A 25092-nucleotide genomic window follows, 5' to 3' on the forward strand; every position below is an offset into this window, starting at 1 on the left:
CCAGATCCATTTTTGCATTTTTTGCACACGTTTAAGAAGTCATTTTAGGCCTGAAGATTACACAAACCCCCCAAACATTTATTTCTTGAAAGCAGAGAATAAAATAGTGGTAGTTCCAATTTTTTATGTCACATGATATTATCACAAAATTTCAGTAAAAAATACACTTGTTAATTTTAGGGCACAAAAAAAGCAAGAAATTACCCAATTTTTGGTAAAATATAAAAGATGAGGCTGCACCAAGTAAATGGATATCCAACATGTCAAACCCTAAGTTTGTGTGCGCTCGTGAAATGGTGACAAACTTTAGTACCCTATATTTTGTAAAGGTGACGCTTTTAAAGCCCCTTATAGGTAGTGGTGCACCAAAAATTCTGGTGCTGAAACCGAAATTCAGAATGCACTTGGCCGAAAACTGAATCCGAAATGGACAGTTTTTAAAAATATGTTTTTCAAACTCAATTTTTTTGGTAAAAAAAATACACTTTAATCATGAAATAAAAACAAAACACAATATATACCCCAATTTGTTTTTAATATGAAAGATAATGTTAAGCTGAGTAAATATATACCGCACATGCTCATGGAATTGCTCCAAACTATGGTACTTAAAAAATCTCTATGGATAATGCTTTAAAAATTTCTACAGGATACCAGGTTAAAGTTGCAGAGGAGATCTAGTGCTACAATTATTGCTCTTGCTCTGACGTTTTCAGTACGTTTGTACATGCTCTTGCTCTGACGTTTGCAGCAATACCTCACATGTGTGGTTTGAACACAGTTTATATATGTGGGCGTGGCCTACGTATGCGGTTACCACTATGTGCGTGCATGGGGGGACAGGGGCACTTTAAACTTTTTTTTTTTAATCCCTTTTATTCCTATCACAAGGAATGCAAACATCCCTTGTGATAGAAATAAGCAGTGACAGGTCCTCGTTATGGAGACGTAGGGGGTCAATAACACCCCACATATCTCCTCTACAATGTAAAGTATTAGATCAAAAAAAAGGTATTGACCTAGTGCTTTTAAAAAAGGCAACAGAACCAGAAGGGACGTAATGACGTCGTTTCAGTCCTCCAAGGGCATAGAGGTGAGTGGAGGCCATCTTTCCTTCACTAATCTCTATGCCCAGTGCCGGGATTGTTGGTTGGGGTTATTTTCGGCACCTGTATTGGTGCTTATTTTCATATCAGCCAAAGTCCGATAAGGGTATTTTTGGCCACTGAAATTTCGGTGCATCCCTGCTTATAGGTCATCAATTTAACATTATGGAGGAGTTTGGCATGCGCGGAAATATGTTACGTGTATCGCAATCAACGTTTTCATGCATAGGCGCCCCAGCATGTGCTTTTACGTTTGTACATGTGTATATGTAGGGGTGGGGAAGCCTCAAATTGTTTTGGGGGGTGGGGGTGTTATGTGCTTGGGTGTAACTGTAGATTTTTACAATTAAAAAACCCAGCATGTCTCCCCTGTACTCCACTGGATGACAATTAAAGACAATGAATGCAGTAATTTTCTTTTTTAGGCTTGCTTTCTTCTATTTTCATGTGGCTGTCTTGCAATTTCAGGGATGATCTATAGCACATAACACTGGCAGGGGTGCTTAAAATGATCATCTTTTGTTTATGTAAAACCTATATCACAAAAGGGAAATAAAACTATTTGTTGTGACTGATTATAAAGTGTCAGGTGGAGTTTGACTTCAATTTATTAGTGTATCTAAATCTGCTAAAACATCTAAGACTCGTCTCCCCCCAGTAATGATACTGGGGGCACAATACCGCTCTCCAAGTCTGCTCCCTGTGCTCCTTCATCCAGAGTGGTATCTGTATAATACAGGAGGTGTGTTACTGGCCAGATCACCAGGAAAAAGCAGAGGTGAAAAAGCCAAAAAAAAAAAGACAATTAATGCAGCCACCACATCTAATGGTTGATAAGCTAAAGCAAGCTGTCGGCTGATGTCACTCAGCCGGTCCAGGCTCTGAAAAGATCCCAGCCATATGGTCGGGATCCACCCAGAAGACTGGACCAGCAACTAACTCAGCCTCTCAATGAGTCAGCAGCCAGCTGCTCCCTCCCCCTTCACAGCCCAGCGTTCCAGTGAGCTCTGGAGGGGCAGAGCAGAGAACCGGTGATTGACAGTGGTCTTTGATCACTCAGTTCTCAGTCTTAGAAGCAGTAGGAAACAGATGCAGAATCGGATTGGTTGCTGCATCCACCTAGGTGAGTAATTATTTTTTTTTTTGGCAGTCCCATACTTCTATTGTAAGGTTTAAGTTCAGCTTTATTCAATCCTAACTGAAAAAACGCCACATTTGTTTTATTCATATATCTTGAGTTAAAGGCAGGTATAGCACCATGCTACTTAAAGTGGTTGTTAAGGCTGAAGGTTTTTTTTAACCATTCATTCTATGCATGAAGGTAAAAAACCTTCAGTGTGCAGCTCCCCCCTCAGCCCCCCCTTTACTTACCTGAGCCCGATCTTGATCCAGCGATGTGGAGCAGAGGCTCCCCGCGGTTCTCTCTCTCCTCATTGGCTCAGACACATCAGCAGGAGCGATTGGCTCCCGCTGCTGTCAGTTGCAGCCAGTGAGAAGGGAGCAGCTGGAGAAGAGGCAAAGCCACGCTCTGTCTTATAAACACGCAGAGTGGAGTTCTGGACCACGCACAAGTGCCCCCAGAGCAAGCGGCTTGAAAGGGGGAGGGGCCAGAAGTGCTGGCGGGGGACCTGAGAAGCGGAGGATCGGGGCTACTCTGTGCAAAATCATTGCACAGAGCAGGTGAGTATGAATTGTTAAAAAATAAATAATTAAAAATAAATATATAGATAATATAAATAAAAATCATACAATGTGATTTCCTGAAATTTTTGTTTTAAATTCTGTCTCTGAGTGGAAATGCACCTACAATGTGAATTTCAGACCCCTCCATGATTTCTAAGTGGGAGAACTTGCAAAATCGCAGGGTGTTCAAATACTTCTGTTCCTCACTGTATAAGAAGCCATTGTGGCTGCTTCTGTGTAATCCAGTTGACTTTATGCAGTTTTATTAAGTAAACATTTATTTTCCTTCTGTCTCCTCAGCTGATCAAGACGGTTTATTGAAAAATACCCCAGATCAACCAGAGAACCCCAAGATCCTTAAAATTGCAATCATAGGGGCCCCAAATGCTGGAAAATCAACACTGTCCAATCAGCTACTTGGCAGAAAGGTATCCAATCAATAAATCTCAGTAAAGCCTTGTATTTAATATATTAATAAATCTCACTAAAACCTTGTATATAATATATTCACGGGGATTACATTTTTTTTTTTTTTGTTATATGCAGCATTGTTGCAAGGATAAACCCTTACATAAAATCCTATTGCATGCAGGATGTTGTGTCTTAGCTTGTTAGTGCTGGTCTAAAGTGCATCAAGTTGAGCAAGTATTTACAAAGTGAAGTTTTTGTTTTTTTTGTTTGTTTTTTGGCTTTCGGTAAGGTGACCAAACATCAGTATATGATCATTCAGTGAATGCAACCAAAAAAATTACATTGAATAAGAATTGTAAACTACAGACACGTCAGATTGCTTTCCTAAACTTTCGATCCATTTCTTGCGTTTTCTTTTTTTTGTCCAGTCAAACTTAAACGGTTGTTTTAAATATTTCCATTGAATCACTTTTACCTAGATCGATCACAAATCAATATGTGAGTGGCCACCTTAAGTCAAGTGTTTATTGCCATCTGAGGTTTCCCTTCACTTCTTGTTACATGCAGACATCGCGGGTGTCAACAGCACAGAAAGTGAGGGAAAGTTCTCCCAAATGTTGTTTGTTGCCTTTGGGAGAGGGACTCCCTTTCTTCCTATCCCAATGATGTATGCAGGAAATAGAGGAGACAGAATCTTCTCAACAGGGGCTCAGACCACAATAAAAGTCTGACAGAATTTTTAAAGTATAACTGAAGACAAAACTTTTCTTCTTTTAGTTTTGGGTAGATTAGCAAGGGATTAGAATGCCTGCGAGTTATTGCTGTGTGTGCCCCCCTTAGGGAGATTCACTCTCTGTTGGTCCTGTTTACTGTTATCATCCAAAATAAAAGTAAAATAAAATTAAAAATTTTGGGTTGACACCAGAACGGTAATAGCAGGGACATTTTTAAATAGGGACCCTGGTGACACCCTAGAATTCCCTTAATTTGCAGGGATTTCCTCTCACTTCCTGTTTTGGCGATGGGACAGGAAGTAGAGCAAAATCTCCCCAAAGGAACACCGATGGCAGAAAATAACTGAAAAGGGTTGTAACTCTCCCTTACTCTATCCAAGATAAAAACATTTGCCTCTAGTTCTACCTTTCTTTTTTTTTTTTTTGTCCATATGTAAAAATGTTTTGTCTTGACTAAGCTCTTACAGCAATCCCACCTCTCCTTCCTGCTGTCTTCTAACCTAAGCTGCTATGAATATTTGTGTCGCACTTACCTGCCCATACCTCTGAACATCTTCTAGCTGCTTGTACCTGAGCACAGCTGTAGCAGTGGGTCACTTGATCCTTTTCAAGGAGTCATTGACTTGGAATAAATATGCCGTGTGTATGTGTTATGGATCTGTGTTATGGATTCTCATAAAGGAGGTTATTAATAGGAAATGTAGACCCACGTATGGAGTAAGTTCTTTCAAGACATACAAAGAATGGGTAGCATAATGTAGAGCACAGACATGCACCACTGTAATTTTACAGGGAGAATACAGCGATTTTACAATCGCAGTAAAATGGGAAATGCTATGTAAAGGGAAACTCTAAACAATCGTGGAGTCTGTGCTGCAGCGAAGCCTAAAATGGATGACTAATTCCATGTTCTAGTTAGTGCTGGGAGCAGATGTTTGAATTCTAGAAATGTGTATGTTGAATTATAAGTCTCTTGCATGAAGTCTTTAAACCTCTTCTTTTTAAAACGTCCCTAAAATGTATATTACGAGCTCTGAGACTCCAGCATAGATAGATGCCTTCTGTTGTCTTCTTTAAAGTCTATGTGAACCCCTTACCTTGTAAAACAACCCATTCAAAAGAAATGAAAGGCAAAGTATTTGTAAAATAAATCTATATCTTTTTTTATTTTTTTATAAGTGATCACATAATCTCTGTTCTTGGTTTCCTAAAGGGCTTAGAGAAGTGGGGGTGGAGAAACAGTAGTACACTAATCTTCCCAGTGAATAGCTATCACAAATCTTGGCCATTCAGACTGTTCTCCTAGCAAAGCCAGAAAACTGACCACCCTGGAATGAATATGCTCTTATGCCTAGCATAGTAAGTTTGAAATAGAGAAGCAATGAGATTGCCAGGATCACCAGTTGTTTCGCACAAAGGAAGCAAAGAGAACACAAGTATCAGGAATATGGAATGTTGGGGTAACACATTAATTCAGGAAGGGAGGTATTTAAAGAGGAATAATAACACTGAAGATGTCTTGTCTGATAATATTTGTACTTTTTGGGGGGTTTTTTCCAGCTGTTTCCAGTGTCCAGTAAGGTGCACACTACTCGCTGCCAAGCACAGGGTGTCATTACAGAAAGCGACACACAACTGGTAAGTGCACAGTGGCAGCTCCTATGACTATTCCTATTCTGTCTATTCCCAGACACTACTAAACAACTCATTCACTCCCTCATTATCTCATGTCTGGACTACTGCAACTCCCTTCTCATCGTCTACCCCAACACAGGCTATCCCCGCTTCAGTCTATCCTGAACTCAGCGGCCAGACTCATCCACCTTACCAATCGCTCCGCTTCTGCCACCCCCCTCTGTAATTCCCTCCACTGGCTTCCAATTGCCCAACGCATTAAATTCAAAATACTAACACTGACATACAAAACCATCAATAACGCTGCCCCAAACTACCTCACCGACCTGATACTCAAATACCACCCAATCCGTACTCTTCGCTCCTCACAAGATCTCCTACTTTCTAGCTCCCTGGTCTCCTCCTCCCATGCCCAACTGCAGGACTTCTCCAGGACTTCCCCCATCCTCTGGAACTCACTACCCCAATCCATAAGACTGTCACCTACCCTCCTCACCTTTAGACGCACCCTGAAAACCCATCTCTTCAGGGAAGCCTACCCCACCCTCACCTAACAGCCGATCTCCTCCACTCCTCCTACCACTCCATCCCCCACAGCCACTTCCTCCTGTACCACTATCCCCTCCCTCCTAGATTGTAAGCTCGAAAGAGCAGGGCCCTCAATCCCCTCATGTATTGTATTGTTACTGTATTGTCTCATGTTCTGTCCCCCACTATAATGTACAGCGCTGAGCAAACCTTTTGGCGCTATATAAATACTGTATAATATAATATTCATAGAGACATTTGGGTAGAAACGTGAATCACAACATCTGCAATACTCCTGTCTGGGGGGTCATAGAGCCAAAACATGCAAAGGGTCCAGAATATCAGCATCTGTGCTGCTGTATATAGATTTTGCATGACAAAATGAATTGGGGGGGGGGGGGGGGGGAGCAAAAGAACTGGTGCCACTTTAATATAATCAGTTGATGCCTTCACTTGCAAAATCACTTCCATATCAGTGCTCATTCTCTAGAAAAAAACTTTACTAGGGTGTCATTGCTGATAGAGGACATGTTTTAAGTTTATGATCTGTACATAAAATAGTTACATTGTAAGTGGAATTTTTTTTTTCTCTCCAGATTCTGCTAGACACTCCTGGTATGGTCAGTGCTGTCAAAGCTAAAAGGTAGGGTACTCTAACAGATACTTGCATTAAGGGAAGTATTCTGGTATTTTATTGGATGGTAAAGAGAATACAGAGATCATAATATTTTATTTAATCCCCTTGTCAAGATCTGTGAGTTTTTGTTCCACCACTTTGTCCGGGAGTGAGAATGTTTCTCAACTGGGAGCAATTTTGAAGTGGAAGCTGACATTTGATTGTTGCCTTTTCAGTTTTCAATAGTTCAGCTAATCTCCTATCAGCGCTTTATTAATTCATGTTTATTTTATCTAATTTTTAATACAACATAGCTTTCTTGGAGCTTGCAAAGGCAGAAATCCCCTTTTACTCCCAACAGGCCACAAATGTGCATTCATGTCATACTGATATCATGAGCTAATCAAACTGACGTCATTCTTTTAAAGGCCTCCAAAAGTCTTCTTAAAGTGAACCTTTTAATGTTTAAACGGACAAAAATGGACCTTAATGTTAAAATGTAAATCCTCTCAAACTGCTGTCCAAGACCAGAACCACATAAGGAGTTAACTTTTCTTAGCCTCCAAAAAATTGTGTGTATTTCACTTTATTACTGGTACCACAGTGCCTTAGTAGCCAATATGAGCACTAATGGACAGGAAAGTGGTAGTTGCTGTGATCTAACACAATCTGTTAAGCCAGACTTCTGCTTACAAAATGTATTTACAGGTACCTTGTACCTGGGGTCTTGTGCACATAAGTATACAATAAATGACAGTTTGCTTTAAAACATTTTTCATTGGCTAAGAATAGAGGAGTGTCACACCTGAGGATCAAGTGTGCCATCCAGTTATTCTGTTCACTCGAAGCTATGGGCACGCTATATTTGGAAGGAAAAAAACCACAATGGACAATGTCCGCTCTGGTAAAAATCCTTGCAATATACAAACATTGTAGATCTTGCCTGCTTGTGTTCTGTTTCAGAGAGGTTGTTACACTGCCCTGAAATGAGCATTCGCTGTAAAGCCTTTATCAATTCCACAGTCAACATTAGTAGCAATGTTGTACTAAAAAAAAGAAAATCTTTCGATATAAATAGATTTGTGTGATTGCCACCATCCATATGTTATATAAACAAAAAACAAGGGTACTCATATTAGGATTTTGAAAGCGACCTTCTACCACAAATTTTGATTAAAATATCAATGTTTATTTGTACAATTAAAATTGTACCAGATACATTAAAACAATCTCCATAATGAACTCCAAACATAAATGGAGGACTTTGAATATCACATAGTGAGATTGATAGCATGATGTAATACAAATCCCCCACAGCTGATTTTCACTCCACATCCATGTTCTCTTGATTGTTGGTTTATTCAGCTAGCAAAATCCAATGCTTGCTATACCACAACTACCTGTAGCATTTCTGAACTGTGGTGTTAAAACAGAAATATGGGTTTGTAAAAAAAAAAAGTTACTTTCCTAGGTGGATACAGCATCGATCCTATGTATGCTATTGAAATATACATTTACAATGTGTGCTTTGTGTAGACCCTGTATTTTGCATTCTGTTGTTTTAGCCAACTAAATTATTTTTTTTCTGTAAGGCACACTGCTTCCTTCAACACTGGCCTTTTATGGTTCTTTCTGTAACCATATAAACTGTGTAGACCTGAGAACTGAATTCATAAACAAGTATTTCCTTTAACTCTACCCATATGGTGCTTTCAGAAGGCTTCCAGCCAAGCAAAAAATCAATAATATATACATATTTGATCAATAGGTTTTTTTTTTATCCATGTTGGCTTTAGGACTTTACTGCAGGCAGGGAATCAATGTACAGAGTAGAAAAGGTTAATGTGAGATTAGATACCATTTAACAGAAATGCTGGACTCTTCTGTGGATTCTTTATGATGGTTGGTGCAAAAATAAAAAAAAAAAAACCAGCTGCTTCGGGCAGTTATAGCTTAAAGTGTTACTAAACCCAGGGCCCTGCATTCACTATATTTGGTCTCTCACAGTACACAGAACATGGAAATGCAATTATTTTAGTAAATATAAATGACAGTTAGAGCAGTCTATCGGTGTCCAGCAGAGCACTGGTTAAAGCTTGTAGGAGGAATTTTCATTCTCCACATGAGGCTGCAGGACCCTTGACCCTCTCTCTGGATTGTGCTGTTTGGCCCTGGGCTGATCACAGGCACTATCCCAAGAAAAAAAAAAAACTCTTTAGCTATACACACAAAACTGAGCATGTGCATCTTGCTCCCGATTCTGTGTTCTATCAGGAGATATATTGGGGACAGTAGAAGGGAAGGATCAGAGAAGACAGGACCAAACATCCTTTTTACACAATGCACAGGATTAACCCCTTAGGTTCCACAGTGAGTATAACAAGCATGCTTTACTGCATATACAGACTGATTTTACTGCTGTGGTTTCACTCTTTAATAGGCGGTTTTAGGAGCCCAGATTTGCAGATCTTACCTTGTTACTGATGTTGGGCATTATAACAAGTGGAAGTGCTTCTGGATTGCTTTGCAGATTTGGTCCTCAAACGGTCCAAAGGCGCTAACACTTGGTGGACTAATGTAAATGCAATTCACCTCCCCACAACCGTGTGCTACTGGAGAAATAGGTTGCAGCTTTGCATACTTGGTGAGAATTTAGAGGTTCTTACTGACTGAATTATAAGTTGCATCCAATACTACTTACTAAATAGCTTAAAATTAGTAGCGGGAGAGTAAAGTGTTTCTGTCATGGTGTAGCAAGAAGTGAATAATTTGCTAGTGGAGCCATGTGTGGGGGAAAAAAAGGGACACCCGCTGTTAAACATCCAGCAGCAATAAACCTGTCACCTAGCTTCATGATATTTGTTATGATAACCACTTTTGTTTTTTTTGTTTTATAAAGTGGTTGTAAAGGCAGAAGGTTTTTTAACTTAAAGTGGTAGTAAAGTTTCCGAATAAAAGAAAACAATCTCCCTGCAAGGTAATATAATTTGCTAGTATGTATTGCATACTGGTATATTATGAGAAGCTTGCCTTACAGCCAAGCCTTCCAGCAGCTTGCTGTCACTGCTGCAGAGGCTTCCATCTTCACTCGGTCTTTTGAGGTTCACAGGCTGGAATTATGGTTTACGGCACAGAGCTTTGAGGGAACGGCATGGGCATGTCATTTCTTCAGAGCACGTGCATCGGTAACATCATTGGCTAATGTTTACTGGAATGTCTCCTAAGTGGTGCATGTTTATGAGATATTCATTTTACCTACAGGTAAGCTTTATTAGAAACTTACCTGTAGGTAAAAATAGGTGAAAAGAGTTTACTACTACTTTAATGCATTCTATGCATTAAGGTCAGAAACCTCCTGGGTGCAGCTCCCCCCCCCCCCCCCTTTTACTTACCGGAGTCCCCTCTCGATCCAGCGATGTGCATGAGAGCCTCGGCTTTCCCGGGCCTCTCTCTCCTCATTGGCTCAAGCACAGCCAGTGAGCCAATGAGGAGAGAACAGGGGATGGGCAAAGCCACACTCTGTGTGTGAATGGACACTGTCCACTCACAGGGGCACTTCTCAGGGGTGAGCCTGCTTGAGTGCCCCATAGCAAGAGGCTTGCTATTGGGGGCACTTGGCAGAGGGGAGGTCCATCAGTGGGGATCACAAAAAGAAGAGGATCAGGGTTGCTCTGTGCAAAACCATTGCACAGACCAGGTAAGTATAACATGTTTGTTGTTTTTTTTTTTTTTTCTTTTAATTACATTCTTTAGAATCACTTTAAAATGTAAATATGTAAACCCTCACCCAACCTAATCAGTTTAAAATGGAAAGGAAAAGACAAAACATTTTGTGTATAGATATAAAAACATAAATTCTTTTTTTTTTTTTTTTTTTTTTACCCGGTTTGAAGGGGCTTTGTACATTTTTGGACTAAATGTACATCATTTGGCAGGTATATATATATTTAACTGTGTATTTAAATGTTTGCCTGGAGTTTATCCTCGAGGTGCTTACTGGTGTAGGAGAATCTCTGCCTGATCTGTCCATTTATAGTCAAAATGGGCATCTAAAGTCTCCCAGCATCTCCCATTAGAGCGTAGTCTAGCATTCTTGGGGATATGAAACATTTGGTTGGGGTGGCTTTTCCCTGTACTTGGTTCTTATACAGGTAAAATGTGTTTCTCTAAATGTAAACCTGCATTAACAGTTGGCTGTTGGGTTGTGCATTCTACTCTTTGCAGCCACCTTTACTTTCCTGCATGTCTACTGTACATATAAAATGTCAGAAAAGCTACGTCATGGTAAGTTCAGAAAATAATAATTTAATCCATCTATTACCATGACCACATTGTGCTCTTTGGTAGACCTCAAAACCGGGAGCCGTTTTTTTTTTCTCTAGCTCCATGTTTTGAAAAAAGTACCAGAGCTGCATATGCCACTTGATGGAGCGTCATCATTGGAGTTCTAGATCTGAACTCCGATTCCAGTGCCAATCTAGGCAGAAACCACAAAAGGATAAATCCACCTCCTTCTTTTTCTAGTTAAAAAAAAAATGTGCATTTATTTATTTATTTTTTTATTAGAAGCCTGTAAAGTACCGCACCCTTGATCAGCAGATCACTGGTATAGTGTGATGGTCCTGCAGACTGTCAGTGTAATTGTCTGTCTGTATCTCATACAGGCAGGCAGTTACTGAATGACAGGAAGAATCCATGAACTACTAGAGCGCTCACCAGTGCTCCAATAGTTAATTGAGAACTAAAATCCGTCAGCTGCAATGGGTGACAATAGTTGTAGTTCTCCCATTCACAGAACTCTGTGAATTGATGACTTGGCCGGAATGGAATGTGGGAGGGAATCCGTGCAAGCACAGGTTGAACATTCAGAGTTCATGCAGATAGTGTCTTGGCCTGACTTAAAGCAAGGACCCCAGTGCTGCAAGCCATAAGAGCTAACAACAACGCCACACTGCCTCCCAATAATTTATTAATTGTATTTATTTTGTGTTTGTGTGTAAAGAATGTATTAAATGTATAAGCCAGCTTTTCTATACATGGACTGGCCAGCCAACAAAACCTATTTTATCTTGTTCTGTTTTATTTACCTCAACATTAATGATTTCTACCTTTGTCCATCTTTGACTTGCCTCCTGGTGGGTCAAAATGTTTTTCCATGTTATGATATGTTTCAACTGCTGTTATTTTTCTGTACGGAACACTGTTTATAACAAAATGCAAATCAAAACCTAAAATTATTGAATCGCAAATTTAGAAGGCCACAAGTATAGTGGTGTTGCTATGCCCTAAAGATATTTAATATAAAAAAAATTGAGTTAAAATCCCTAAACTGTACAGGGTGCAAAATCTGGTGCAGTTCTGACTAGAAACCAGTCAACTTCCAGGTTTTATTGCCAAAGCTTAATTGAACAAGCTGAGGTTAGAAGCTGATTGGCTACCATGCACAGGTTCACCAGATTCTGAGTGCTCTAGTTTTAATACATCTCCCCCTATGTCTGAGTTACATAGTATACCAAGGAATCCATTCTAAGAATGCATTTCCTCCTGCGCTTTTACTTGACAGAGAACAGGAATTGATGCTCTTTGTTCAGTTTTTTACATTGTCTTTCAATTTGTAGGCATAACCTGGAGAAGTCCCTTCAGCAGGACCCGTGGGAGTCTGTGAAGTTGGCGGACGTGGGTATGAGCATTCTCCTATTTACACTTTGCCTGTGGGTTATGAGAAGGACAGTATCCGTCTGAGCACAGTACAGATGCATTGCATTATCTCCCAGGGTGAAAAACCTGTTCTGACTGGTGCGGACCAGATGTACGGGGAAACCTATTACTATATATGCAAAATGGAGCACCGTATGCATGGCCTGAATAGAAGATGTGAAGATTAATGACAGGACTATATGCCAGATACAAATTGTAGCAAGAGGCTTAGAATACCACAAGGCTCTGAAGTGAGCAAGAGCATTAAAGGGAGCTGCCTGCTCAGTGAATGTCTTCAGAAGGCGGATTAGAATTGCAAATGAAATCATAAGTGAGAGGCTTCATTCTTCTCATTTTCAGTGACTGTGACAGTTACATGAGCTGGGATATTGAGATTGTTCCTGCCTTGTACTATTTAGACATAAATTACACACTACACCTGCAGTATGAAGAGGGTCTTATTGAATATGCATCGTATTCTGAGTCAGTAAATATATTTATTTGCATCACTGCACCTGAAGTATATTTTAATGCTGTATTTCTCTAATATGACAGCAGAAGATATTGGATAAAAATGATCTGAATACAAAGCTGCATTTATTCTGGATGCAGGCATTGCTGTCTTGTTTGGTTTAGATTTTAAAGTAACAGAACACCGCCAATTAAAATGGGGCCTAGGTAGAACAATTAGGTTCTTTAATTGTATTAATTACAAGATACAAGTTTGTTTAGAGTGTAACTGTTCAAAAAAAAAAAATCTGGCTTTATCCCTGTGGATACAGTCTTTAAGATGAGGAGCTAAGAGCTCTGATGATGATGATGATGATGATGATGAGGAGGAGGAGCTAAACGCCCTTTCATGATGAGGAGGAGGAGCTAAACGCCCTTTCATGATGATGATGAGGAGCTAAACGCCCTTTCATGATGATGATGTGGAGCTCAACGCCCTTTCATGATGCTGATGTGGAGCTCAACGCCCTTTCATGATGCTGATGTGGAGCTCAACGCCCTTTCATGATGCTGATGATGTGGAGCTCAACGCCCTTTCATGACGCTGATGATGTGGAGCTCAACGCCCTTTCATGACGCTGATGATGTGGAGCTCAACGCCCTTTCATGACGCTGATGATGTGGAGCTCAACGCCCTTTCATGACGCTGATGATGTGGAGCTCAACGCCCTTTCATGACGCTGATGATGTGGAGCTCAACGCCCTTTCATGACGCTGATGATGTGGAGCTCAACGCCCTTTCATGACGCTGATGATGTGGAGCTCAACGCCCTTTCATGACGCTGATGATGTGGAGCTCAACGCCCTTTCATGACGCTGATGATGTGGAGCTCAACGCCCTTTCATGACGCTGATGATGATGATGTGGAGCTAAACGCCTAAGTGGAGCTAAACACCAATGAGAAGCCACAGAACTGTATGTTTAGGTGCCAATCATGTTAATGGCACCTGAAAATGCGGCGCAGTTCTGCCACGATTGTAGCGCAACTTGTTGTGTGATATTTGCGGCAGAACCGCACCACGTTTCCAGGAACTTCTTTTGGTAACATGGATCATGCAATGTGGTTTTGCCGTGATTTCAGCTTGATTTATCACTCCAGAACCGCACTGTGTTTTCAGGTGCCATTATAATGAATGGCACCTGAACACACGGTTCCACAATTTGTCATTTTAGCAGAGCATTGTGTAATTGCTGACAGAATCACAGCAATTTTGCCCGCAAATCAAAACTGAAGGGGCCTAAAGTTAGGTCAAACAAAGGATATTGTTGTTGTTGTCTCCAGAAAAAATATCAATAACCGTAAAAGCACATTTTTTTGTAAGGGTGGCAAGACTACAACCTCTGCTTAGTTTATTCCTCCCATTTCCTGTGAGACCATGGGTACAGAAAGTAAGTGTTAAAGTGCAACTAAAGTCCCAAAACTTCTCCAGTGGTTACCCTGGATCCTCTCCATGAACCAAGTCTATTGGAGTTGCTAACCCATAATGCCACTCTTCCCTACCCACACCACTATGCCTCTCATACTGCCCCCCAGTCCACCCCCCCCCCCCTTGCTCCCACCTCCTTTCCCTCTCAGTGACATGAAGAGTCACTGACCCAGTTTCACTCTAACAAACCATACAGGCGTTCATTCACAAATGTTTTAATTCCGCGCACACACACCCGTGCAATGTTCAGACGTTTTACTCATAGTATGCGACCGCGCATTTGTAACACACAAAGTTTGACCAGATAATTCCTGGAATGCCAGCGGTGTAGCACTATGGTGGTGAGTCACACAGCCATTCACATTCGAGCGTGTTCTGTGCAAACCCTCATATGCTCAGATCGAAGATTGAGTGTGTGAATGATGGCAGTAGTATTTGGGAATGAGAAAAATTTCTGCAAAGATGGTGCCTCGAATCTTAACAGAAGATCAGAAGGAGAATTTGTCTTTAAGTTTCGTCTGACCTTTTGAAGAATGCAAAGGCGTTTGATTTGGATTATTACCGGTCCATTCTGGGAATTAAATTGTCACACCTCTTGTGTCACGTTTATATCGCCTTCCACATTGTTTGCATCGTTTTTGTTGTAGACTGATTCACTTAGGATCCATAACATGTGCTTCACTTTTTTTTTTTTTTTCCTCTGCCACCTTACTTTTTGAAAATGAAATAAAAAAAAAAAAACAGGTAAAAATAAAAACTTTACTGCTGTTTTGAATGGCACACCATGTTGGTCCTTCCTATCTCCATGGGAAATGTGAAATTGGAATGAAACAGCCACTTCAAACACATGGACTAGGTGCACTGTTGCGCACAGCTGTCCAGATTATAAACCCGTAAAATGATCACAAAATCAGTAGGGCATTTTACCTAATCACATAATAGTTTCCACTTTCATGCCATGAAATAAAAAACCTGCGTTGATATCTTTTATTCAATTTGCATGATACTGTGATTGCCTCTGGCTGTTAGGTTTCCTGTTGGTGTTTATTAGGAGTTGTAAAGTTTATTTGCTGTCTTCTTACATAATGATTCTAACTTCTCCAATATAACTAGATGCTATTTTCTGTTTTCTTTTGTTCTTTGGGTTCCATTTGGAGTAGTCTAGTTGCAGTGACAGCAGTTTATCCTGATAGTGATGTTTGCTCTTTTCTGCAGTACTGGTGTTGGTGGATGTTTCTGAGAAGTGGATGAGAAAGTCTTTGCACTTGGAGGTTTTCAAATGTATGTCCCAGAACCCAACTATTCCCAGCATCCTCATACTGAACAAGGTAAGTCTTAGCATATTAACCACTTCCAAGTCCAGACACTTTCAGCCCTTTCTAGTCCAGGCCAATTTTCAGCTTTCAGCGCTGTCACACTTTGAATGACAATTGCGCTGTCATGCAACACTGTACCTAAATGAATTTAGCATTTTTTTTTAGACAGATACTACTTTCTTTTGGCGGTATATATTCACCACTGGGATTTTTATTTTTTGCTATATAAATGAAAAGCCAAAAATTTTGAAAAAAATTTTTTCTTACAAAATTTTGCAAATAAATCTCTCTTCATAAATCTTGGCCAAAATTTATTCAGCTATATTTTTGTTAAAAAAAAATAATCAAATCAGTTTTTATAAAAAAAAATAGATAATTTTTCAAAATTATTATTTTTTTTTTTACATTTTTATATTTTTGGAATTTTTATAACCTACTGTCACCCTAACACAGTGCTTCTCAAATAGTGGGGCGCGAGGCTCCGTATTTTCCGGCGTATAAGACGACTTTTTGACCCTTGAAAATCTTCTCAAAAGTCGGGGGTCGTCTTATACGCCGGTATACGTTAGGGTGGAACTTTTTAGGGGGGCGGCGCGGTGCCGCCGCCGCCCCCCCCTTCCGACAGAAGGGACACTAAGTACAGGGGTGGGCAGAGGGCTGCTGTCTCTTACCTGGCTCCCACGATGATCCATCCAGTTAGCGCTGCTCCTTCCGTCACTCCGGCCACTCCCTCACTCCTGCCGCTCGGCTCCGCCTCTTCACCGGTGATTGGCCGCCAGAACTGTAGCTCAGGAAAGGTACACAGGCGGCCAATCACGGCGAGGAGGCAGAGCCGAGCGGACCCGCGAAAATCGAGTGAGGGAAAAGCCGGTAAGTGTGCAGTGCAGAGGTGCTGCTGCAACCACATATGCTGGCTGCAGCAGCACCATACTGCAACAGGGGTCAGCAAGTGTCATTGGTGTCAGTGGGAGGAATAGTGCCGCATCATTGGTGTCACTGATACTAATGATGGGGCATTATTCCTCCCACTGACACCAACGATGGGGCACTATTCCTCCCACTGACACCAACGATGGGGCACTATTCCTCCCCCCCCACCGACACCAACGATGGGGCACTATTCCTCTCCCCACTGACAGGGTACTATTCCTCCCACTGACACCAATGTTGGGACACTATTCCTCCCACTGACACCAATGATGGGGCGCCATTCCTCCCACTGACACCAATGATGGGGCGCTATTCCTCCCACTGACACCAATGATGGGGCGCTATTCCTCCCACTGACACCAATGTTGGGACGCTATTCCTCCCACTGACACCAATGATGGGACGCTATTCCTCCCACTGACACCAATGATGGGACGCTATTCCTCCCACTGACACCAATGATGGGACGCCATTCCTCCCACTGACACCAATGATGGGGCGCCATTCCTCCCACTGACACCAATGATGGGGCGCCATTCCTCCCACTGACACCAATGATGGGGCGCCATTCCTCCCACTGACACCAATGATGGGGCGCCATTCCTCCCACTGACACCAATGATGGGGCGCCATTCCTCCCACTGACACCAATGTTGTGACGCTATTCCTCCCACTGACACCAATGTTGTGATGCTATTCCTCCCACTGACACCAATGTTGTGACGCTATTCCTCCCACTGACACCAATGTTGGGACGCTATTCCTCCCACTGACACCAATGATGGGACGCTATTCCTCCCACTGACACCAATGATGGGACGCTATTCCTCCCACTGACACCAATGATGGGACGCTATTCCTCCCACTGACACCAATGTTGGGACACTATTCCTCCCACTGACACCAATAATGAGGCACTATTCCTCCCACTGACACCAATGATGGGGCGCCAATGATTAGGTCCTAAGTAAATGTTGGTGATCGGTTTGAATTCATTATTATTTATTGATTTTATGTATTTTTTCAGTATCATATGGTTTGACATGTCCAATCAAAAAATGTTTATAGTTTAATTAAGGATTTAATTTTTTTTTAATTTCTAATGCACTTTAAATCTTTTCTGCTACAGTTAATAAAGCTATTCTTTGTTGTAAATTGATCCACATTTCTTTCTTTTTTTTATTCTCTTATACGTTAATAAGGATACAGTGTTATGCAGAGGTGTACTTATAACAATTTTATAGACAAATTATACTATTTACAGTCGCGCGGGGGGGGCGCGCAAAATGTTTTCTTCTTCCTAGGGGGGTATGACAGAAAATAATTGAGAAGCACTGCCCTAACAGTACAGTGTCACCATAGTGACACTGTACTACTTGTGAGGGTGATTGTGTGTGTGTGTATGTATGTGTATATATATTGCTTTAACAGCCTTTATGGGTGACCTCAATGATCATTCACAGAATTCACAAGTAGTAAGCAATGCTGTCAGGAAGTGACATCTTGTTTACTACTGTTCATGTGATCACATGGGCAATCACTGATCATATGCATCGGGACCTCCCACAGCGGTCCTGTACATCGATCTGCAGTGGGCACAAATCCTAGGGAGGGCGCACAGGGAATGGATGCAGGGGGTCATTTAGAAACGTCCCCCCATATTGGCAACACTCTCCTCTGGCTGTTTATCGGCAATGGGCCGGATGGGAAGAGGTTAACCTAGCCATAGACTACTTGAATTTTGGTCAATTTAACCATAGGTGGCCCTGTCAGCACAACCTGGTTTGACAGAAGTCAATTTAAAGATTGAGCTGGGTGGAAAATCATCTTCTGAAGTGCATTTAATGAGATGATATTCTGGCAGCCGCAGGTGCTGCAACTGCTGAATACAAAAGCTGACAGCAGAGATTCCTCCATCTACCCTGGTTAGTGTGGATGATGATGGAATATATTGATTCCTCAAATTGAAAGATAAATGTAGAAAGAGAACACAATCAATAAAATACAAATACACCTTTAGTCTTTGTTTTCCAACATGCACATATATGCTTCAGCATACAAGCTGCCTATGTGTTGTACATGTCACACCAGGCCTATTTTCTTCTGGCAGTGATAAAATCATCCGTGGTTTTTCTCAGTTTGGTTATCTCAGATTAGCAGTTGCATTTATTTGTATATTCAGATGTCTTTGTTGTAACAATTTCCCATTGTGTATGGGTGTACCAGATACTCAGAAAGTGCTGGGCTCTCAGCATTATAGTTGACTAAGTAGGCTAAGGCCTTGTAGACACAGGCATACTATACCGTACATCCCTGTGAGATGGCTGATTTTGTCTGCACAGGGATACACAGGTGTTCTGTGCATCCCCATGCAGACAGTCCCTTTCAGTTCAGTTGGGATGCAGCAGCTGCACAGACACAGTGGCTGCTCCAAGTTTGACAGTTGTGCACATGCGCTGCCCCGAACACGCACCCACTGCATTCAGAGCCATGCGCCTGCACTCACACAGCTGTCAAATTGGGATCAGTTGCTGCATCCCTATTAAATTGAGTGCGACTGCTTATATGGGGATGCAGAGAACACATGCACTTTCCAGTGTGGGCAAACCTGTCCCTCGCACGGAGGTACGCTATAGTGATCTACTGATTACTGGCCTGGTTTTGTGAGAAAATCCCTATAGATTATATCAGAAACTCTAGGTGAAGCAACAAAATGAATGACTAATGTTGTATACCTCAACCTCCTTGTTTTTGGTACATGCTTTAGAAGAAAAATATTGCATCATAAAATGTTTAGCCTGTCGCAAGAGATAAAAGTTATCTCCAGTGTCCTGCTATGTGTCCCATTAACTGTTTCACTCAAGTTACATCGAGTGGCAGCTCCCCTCCCCATCCACGATACATTGACTTCGATGCTTACTATTAGTTTTCAGGAATTGACATCTAACTTTCGATGCAGATACTGCTTTGGCCCAGGCTTTGATAAAGGACCAGATGTTTCCAGTACTTAGTAATTCATAAAGTAGGTTTAGACCAGGGGTCAACAGCCAGTAGATCTCAGTCAGGGCTTGCTGCCCCGCTGTCCCAGAGCTTCAGACAGAGTGCAGTGCAGAGGGACTACTTGCAAAGTTGGTGCTGTAGTAGGGAGCAAGAGCTGCATAAGTTGATGTCTCCTCTGTAGTGCTCGCTCTTACGCCCTGTCATGGTTGGTGGGTGTAGCACCTGCAAAGCATGACCCATTCAAGTGAATGAGGCCATTCTGCAAGTGACCTCCAATCTTGTGCAGTACAGCAAACAAGGGGTTAAACAATCAGCGGTGTGTTGCTTTCTCACCACATGCTTTAACCGCTTGGGCCCCGCAGAAGCATGCAGTTGTGGGGCACATGCAGAGAGGCACAATTTACCGTACTTGAATGGGTCTCAACTAACAGGTGGTTGCACCTACCAAAAGCAACAGGTGGTGTAATTTCTGCTGCGACATGTGTATACCTTTTGGCTGCTGCCTCAGCAGCTAAAGGGTGTAGGGATTGGGGGCGGTAAAACCATGACTCAACCGCAGGGTTTAAACCCATGATTGCCGTGCAAAGCATGCAATTGTGATACAGTAGTACAGCAATTAGAGGTTTAAATCTGGTGTGAGGAGGTGACACTGGCTGACACTGTGTCCGGTGATCTCTGAATTCTCCCATGTTGTTCAGGTAGATCTCCACCTCTTTAAGGTTGCCTACCCCTGGTTTAGGCTGTTACCGAATGACATGTTTGTTAAAACATTGTTTACCATAAACATTTTTAAAACAAAATGCACGTTTTCACCTTTTTATCTTTTTTGTTTCATCTCAGTTCTGCTACTCTCTTGCAGCCTCTTTACAGCCGCTTTTTATCCACTCCAGGGGTGGCTGCAAGGTTTTTCTCAGGGTGGGTTTCTTATGGTGACAACAAAGGACCTTTCTTGTATAATGTTTGTTGAAATGACCATTTGTAGTCTTCATTGGAAGCCTGTGCGACAGGGTGACAAAACAGAAAAGCAATTGGGAGATGGGTACAGAGAATTTTCACCCCAGGAAGTGTCTGAACAAGTGCCTTCATTTCAGGATAATTTTTTTTAATTGGATTTACATATAACCTATAAGGCTTCCATGTTAGCCACTTAGTTACCATTGTAAGTTTTTCAGCAGTGAATCGACGACCCTTTATTTACCCAAAACCGTCTATGAACTGCACAGGTTAAATAGCCGTCAGGTGTCTGATCCACACGGTGATCGCTGTGTTCTGAGCTGTCATTAGACATCTGGGAACACAGAGACATTGTAGCCAGGTGATCCTAGGGGTTGGGTACCATGTGATTGTTGTGATTGGTCAACACCGTGAACACATGGTATTGTTTGCAATGCTAATCCCTCCCCTTCCCCTTACAACAGGGGTAGAAGAGAGATTGAGCATCTCTGAATTGGTGCAGAATGAATAGATTAGCAGCTGCAGAACTCCCACATGTGCGCAGAAGTGACATCATCTCAGGTGGGTCAGTAAAAATGGCTGAAGATCGGTACCTGGAAGCTGATTCAGCCAAAGTTGACAGCAGCCGGTGGGGAGCTCCAGGAAACAACATTGCTGGATAGAAGGTACACGTATGCTTTAACCCTTTCAAGGCACTGTAAGGACTAGTAGGCTGCAATATTTTAAATTATTTTCTTCTTGGCTTTAGTATAATATAAATAGCTGTTTAGTCTTCCCAGACATGCTTCCCCTGGTAGCATTGTAAGTACCACACATTCCCATGTGTAAAGTACAGAAAATATTACATCCTGATTCTCTTCCCTTCCTTTAGGTTGACCTGTTAAAGGATAAAGGCTGTTTGTTGGAGATCACAGACACACTGACTGACGGAGTAGTGAAAGGGAAGAAAGCTAATGTACAGTCTGAGATAATAAGTTCACATAAAAAAACAAAAGATGACACATTTGTGAAGAAAGATGATGCCTGTTGGAACAGCACTGAACAGTCACAGGGATCTACAATACCTGATCCATCCTTGGATGCGCCTGCAGATCTTACTAAGAAGAAATTGATGCACAAAGACTTGGAAAAGGTTGGGTGGGCCCATTTTGAAGAGGTTTTCATGCTATCCGCCATAAGTGGAGATGAAGTAGAGACGCTAAAGGTAAACTACATTGTTTGACAACATTGATGAGTATATCTAAATCAAAAACGAAACCTAAATAGATCACTTACCAGTTCTTGGATGTGATAGCTGCATTCGTTTTCTGCAAGTACAGAAAACCTGTTGATTCTCCCAGAAATCTTGTATCCTTTTAACTTGGTCTTCCCAGATATCTGCTGTAAACTACAGAATCCCCCCCCCATGTAATGGAGATGCGGAGAGGGAAGGTGTTTCGTCCAAATCAGCCTGCCTAGAGTGACAAAACCGCTACTCCCATACAGTACAGTGAGTGAGTGTTGTCACACAAGGACAGGAAGTGTGTTGTTGACCATACCACTAGGTGAAAAAAGGGGGGAAAAATTTGAACGGGCAACTAATGGAGCCAGCACATCTGACATCTAAGGACTGGTAAGCTGTATTATACTACATTTTTGTTCTTGGGTTTAAATAAACTTTAAAGTGCTCAAGACAAAATTGAAAATAAAGGTTTGAGGAGCATAAATTGTGTACAGCCTGCCTGTTTAGAATTGTTGTTTTTAATGGAGGTATTGCTGTAGTGCATCAGTCCAGCATACATTTGTCTGTGAGCTGGTGATGCTAAAGTGTCACTCTTGCTACATTTCACATAGGGAAACCCTGATGTGCAAAAAGCTAGCACAGTGTAGAGGTGTCTTTCCCTCTTGCGTTGACTGTCAGTGGCAAGATGCCCCTCCCCCCACCTGCAATGGCATACATGGGAAAGGTGCTCCCATACTTTTTTTGATGGGGTTTCCACCCAGTAGGATAAAAAAACGTGTCCATTCCTGTTGGACCTCAAGACCAGCGTGGGCCTAGAGTGAAATCCTTTCACACTTCCTATAGGCCTGGCAACTTGTAATCATCGCACAATTTGTGGGATCTTGGTAGCATAACCCATAGTTCTTCCTGAATCTCCACATAATGGTTTTACAGAATTGCCAATGTAGTGGGTGGGTAGGCCATCCTGCTTGGGCCAAACCACTACTTCAGTTCTACGTCATTTTATGCTGCTTGAAATACCCCCGATGCTGGTTATACCACATGTGTTGAGTCATTGAGTCATTTGACATATGCCCTCTCTGGCCAGTAACTTCTGTACCAGCAAAATGCCAAATAGCAGCATGCTTTCCCTGCATTAAGGTAAAAATAATTTTACTATTTGCTGTCCCACCCCCCAAATACCTACCGGAGTCCTGTATTGATCCAGCAAAGTGCCTGTCTTCTGGTCTTCTCTCCCTTCTTGCTTGTCACAAGCTTGCCTGAGAACAGCATCCATTGGCTCCTGCTGTTATCAGTCAAATCCTGTTAGCGGGGGGGGGGGGGGGGGTGAAGGGAACTTAGTGGGGCTCTGTGGGTCAGTGGACACACACAGTCCAGCTCTGGATTGCTCCCACATGTCGGTCCTACTAGCAAGTGCCAGCTATGGGGGCGGTGACCAAAAAAGGGGCTGCTTAATGCCATACCATTGCACAGAGTAGGTGAGCATAACAATTTTTATTATTTTAAGTTAGAAAATTGCCTTGACAAACGCTTCAATGCATAAGTGTACTTTAGTGGACATTAAGTGTTGACTACACAGTTACTGTGTTTAATGTATTTCAGTGGAAGGGAACCACTCATATCACCCATGTACTAAGCCTTGGAATTGATTCAGTGATCTCTTCCTTATTTACTGATATTTGACTGGATGGACTAGTTGGGTCAGTTAATCTAAATCCACATCAAGCACAATATCATTTGTCTGTATTTTGCCTTGTTGCAGAGGTACCTGATGACTCTTGCCAAGCCTGGAGAATGGGTATTTCATAGTGATGTTGTTACCACCCAGTCACCCCAGGAAATCTGTGATAATATTATTAGAGAGAAGCTTCTGGAGTACTTACCCCTAGAGATACCATACAGTATCACTCAGGTAATATACACCAATCCTATATCTGGATTTCTTATTTTTTAGAACAGAAGCAACTTTTGGGATTTTACTGAAATGTGGGTACAATTGCTGTTTAAAATAAACCTGTAGTGAAAGAAATATGTATGCTGTCACTCTGTAAACATCTGGGAGCTGGATCTTGATATAGGAATCTAACTGCTCAATAGTCCTGGGTCGTCTTTATCATATTTTTTTTTTGTTTCAAGATGTGCCAGATATTTGCAATTGGTGAAAGGTCTGGACTGCAGGCAGGCCAGTTAAGCACTTGGACTCTACTACGGAGCCATGCTATTGTCATAGATGCAGTATTGGGTCTTGCATTGCTCCCCAAACTTGTACAAGGCTTTCCCTGAAAACGGCATCGTCTGGATATATCTTTAAGCATTGGTGCCTTTCCAGATGTGCAAGCTGCCCATTCCTTACACACTAACAGCCCCCCCTCCCCATACCAACTTACCATCAGGGATGAAGGCTTTTTAACTGAGTGCTGATAACAAGATGAGAGGTCCCTTTCCTCTGGAGGATGCTGCACCTGTGCTTGCCAAAAAAAAGTCATATTTCGATTCATCTGACCACAGCACAAATTTCCATCTTGCATCAGACCATTTTAAATGAGCTTTGGCCTTACTGTGTTCATAGGCAGTGATTTCTGGGAGCATGCCTGAGCCAATGCAGTGATAACCATCACAGAATCATGCCTGTTTTTAACCAATTCAATACCGGGCAATTTTACACCTTCCTGCCCAGGCCACTTTTCAGGTTTCAGCGCTCTCACACTTTGAATGACAATTGCGCGGTCATACAACATTGTACCCAAACTAAAATTTTATCATTTTCTTCACACAACTAGAGCTTTATTTTGGTGGTATTTAATCACCACTGGGGTTTTTATTTCTAAATTAACAAAAAAAGACCAAAAATTTTGAAGAAAAAAACACACTTTTCTTTGTTTCTGTTATAAAAGTTTACAAATAAATAATTGTTCTTCATAAATTTAGGCCAAGATGTGTTCTGCTACATGTCTTTGGTGAAAATAACCCAAATTAGGATGTATTTTTTAGTTTGTAGGAAAGTTATAGAGTTCACAAACTATGGGATAGATCTGAATATTGATCAGTCCTGAAGTACTGACAGCCAATCTAATTTCTTGAGGTCCAAGAATGTCAGAACAGTACAGATATCCCCCAAATGACCCCTTTTTGCAGAGTAGACAGTCCGACGTACTTCATAAGAGGAATGGCAAGATTTTTGAAGTTGTATTTTTTTTGTCATAATTTTTCGGAAAATTAAAAAAATTATTTTCACTATTTTTTTTTTTTTTTTACATACTGTCACCAGTGCAGTACAGTGTCATCATATAACGGCAATGGTGGTGATCAGGGACACTGACTG

At 41.6% G+C, this 25092-nt stretch overlaps 1 protein-coding gene across 1 annotated transcript in view; it reads left to right on the forward strand.

Annotated features, from left to right (window-relative positions):
* Nucleotides 1-25092, forward strand: part of ERAL1 (Era like 12S mitochondrial rRNA chaperone 1) — a 39937-nt gene that overhangs the window by 8721 nt on the left and 6124 nt on the right. Inside the window, exons 3-9 of the mRNA XM_089682989.1 lie at nt 3090-3217; nt 5495-5572; nt 6694-6740; nt 12332-12393; nt 15564-15676; nt 21420-21752; nt 23533-23682. Coding sequence (XP_089539115.1) covers nt 3090-3217; nt 5495-5572; nt 6694-6740; nt 12332-12393; nt 15564-15676; nt 21420-21752; nt 23533-23682 — 911 coding nt within the window. The remainder of the gene's footprint in view (nt 1-3089; nt 3218-5494; nt 5573-6693; nt 6741-12331; nt 12394-15563; nt 15677-21419; nt 21753-23532; nt 23683-25092) is intronic.

This window comes from Staurois parvus, unplaced genomic scaffold, assembly GCF_062004578.1.
Source record: "Staurois parvus isolate SC_StPar_1 unplaced genomic scaffold, SC_StPar_1.0 ptg000299l, whole genome shotgun sequence".
In the NCBI taxonomy this organism is placed as follows: Eukaryota; Metazoa; Chordata; class Amphibia; order Anura; family Ranidae; genus Staurois; species Staurois parvus.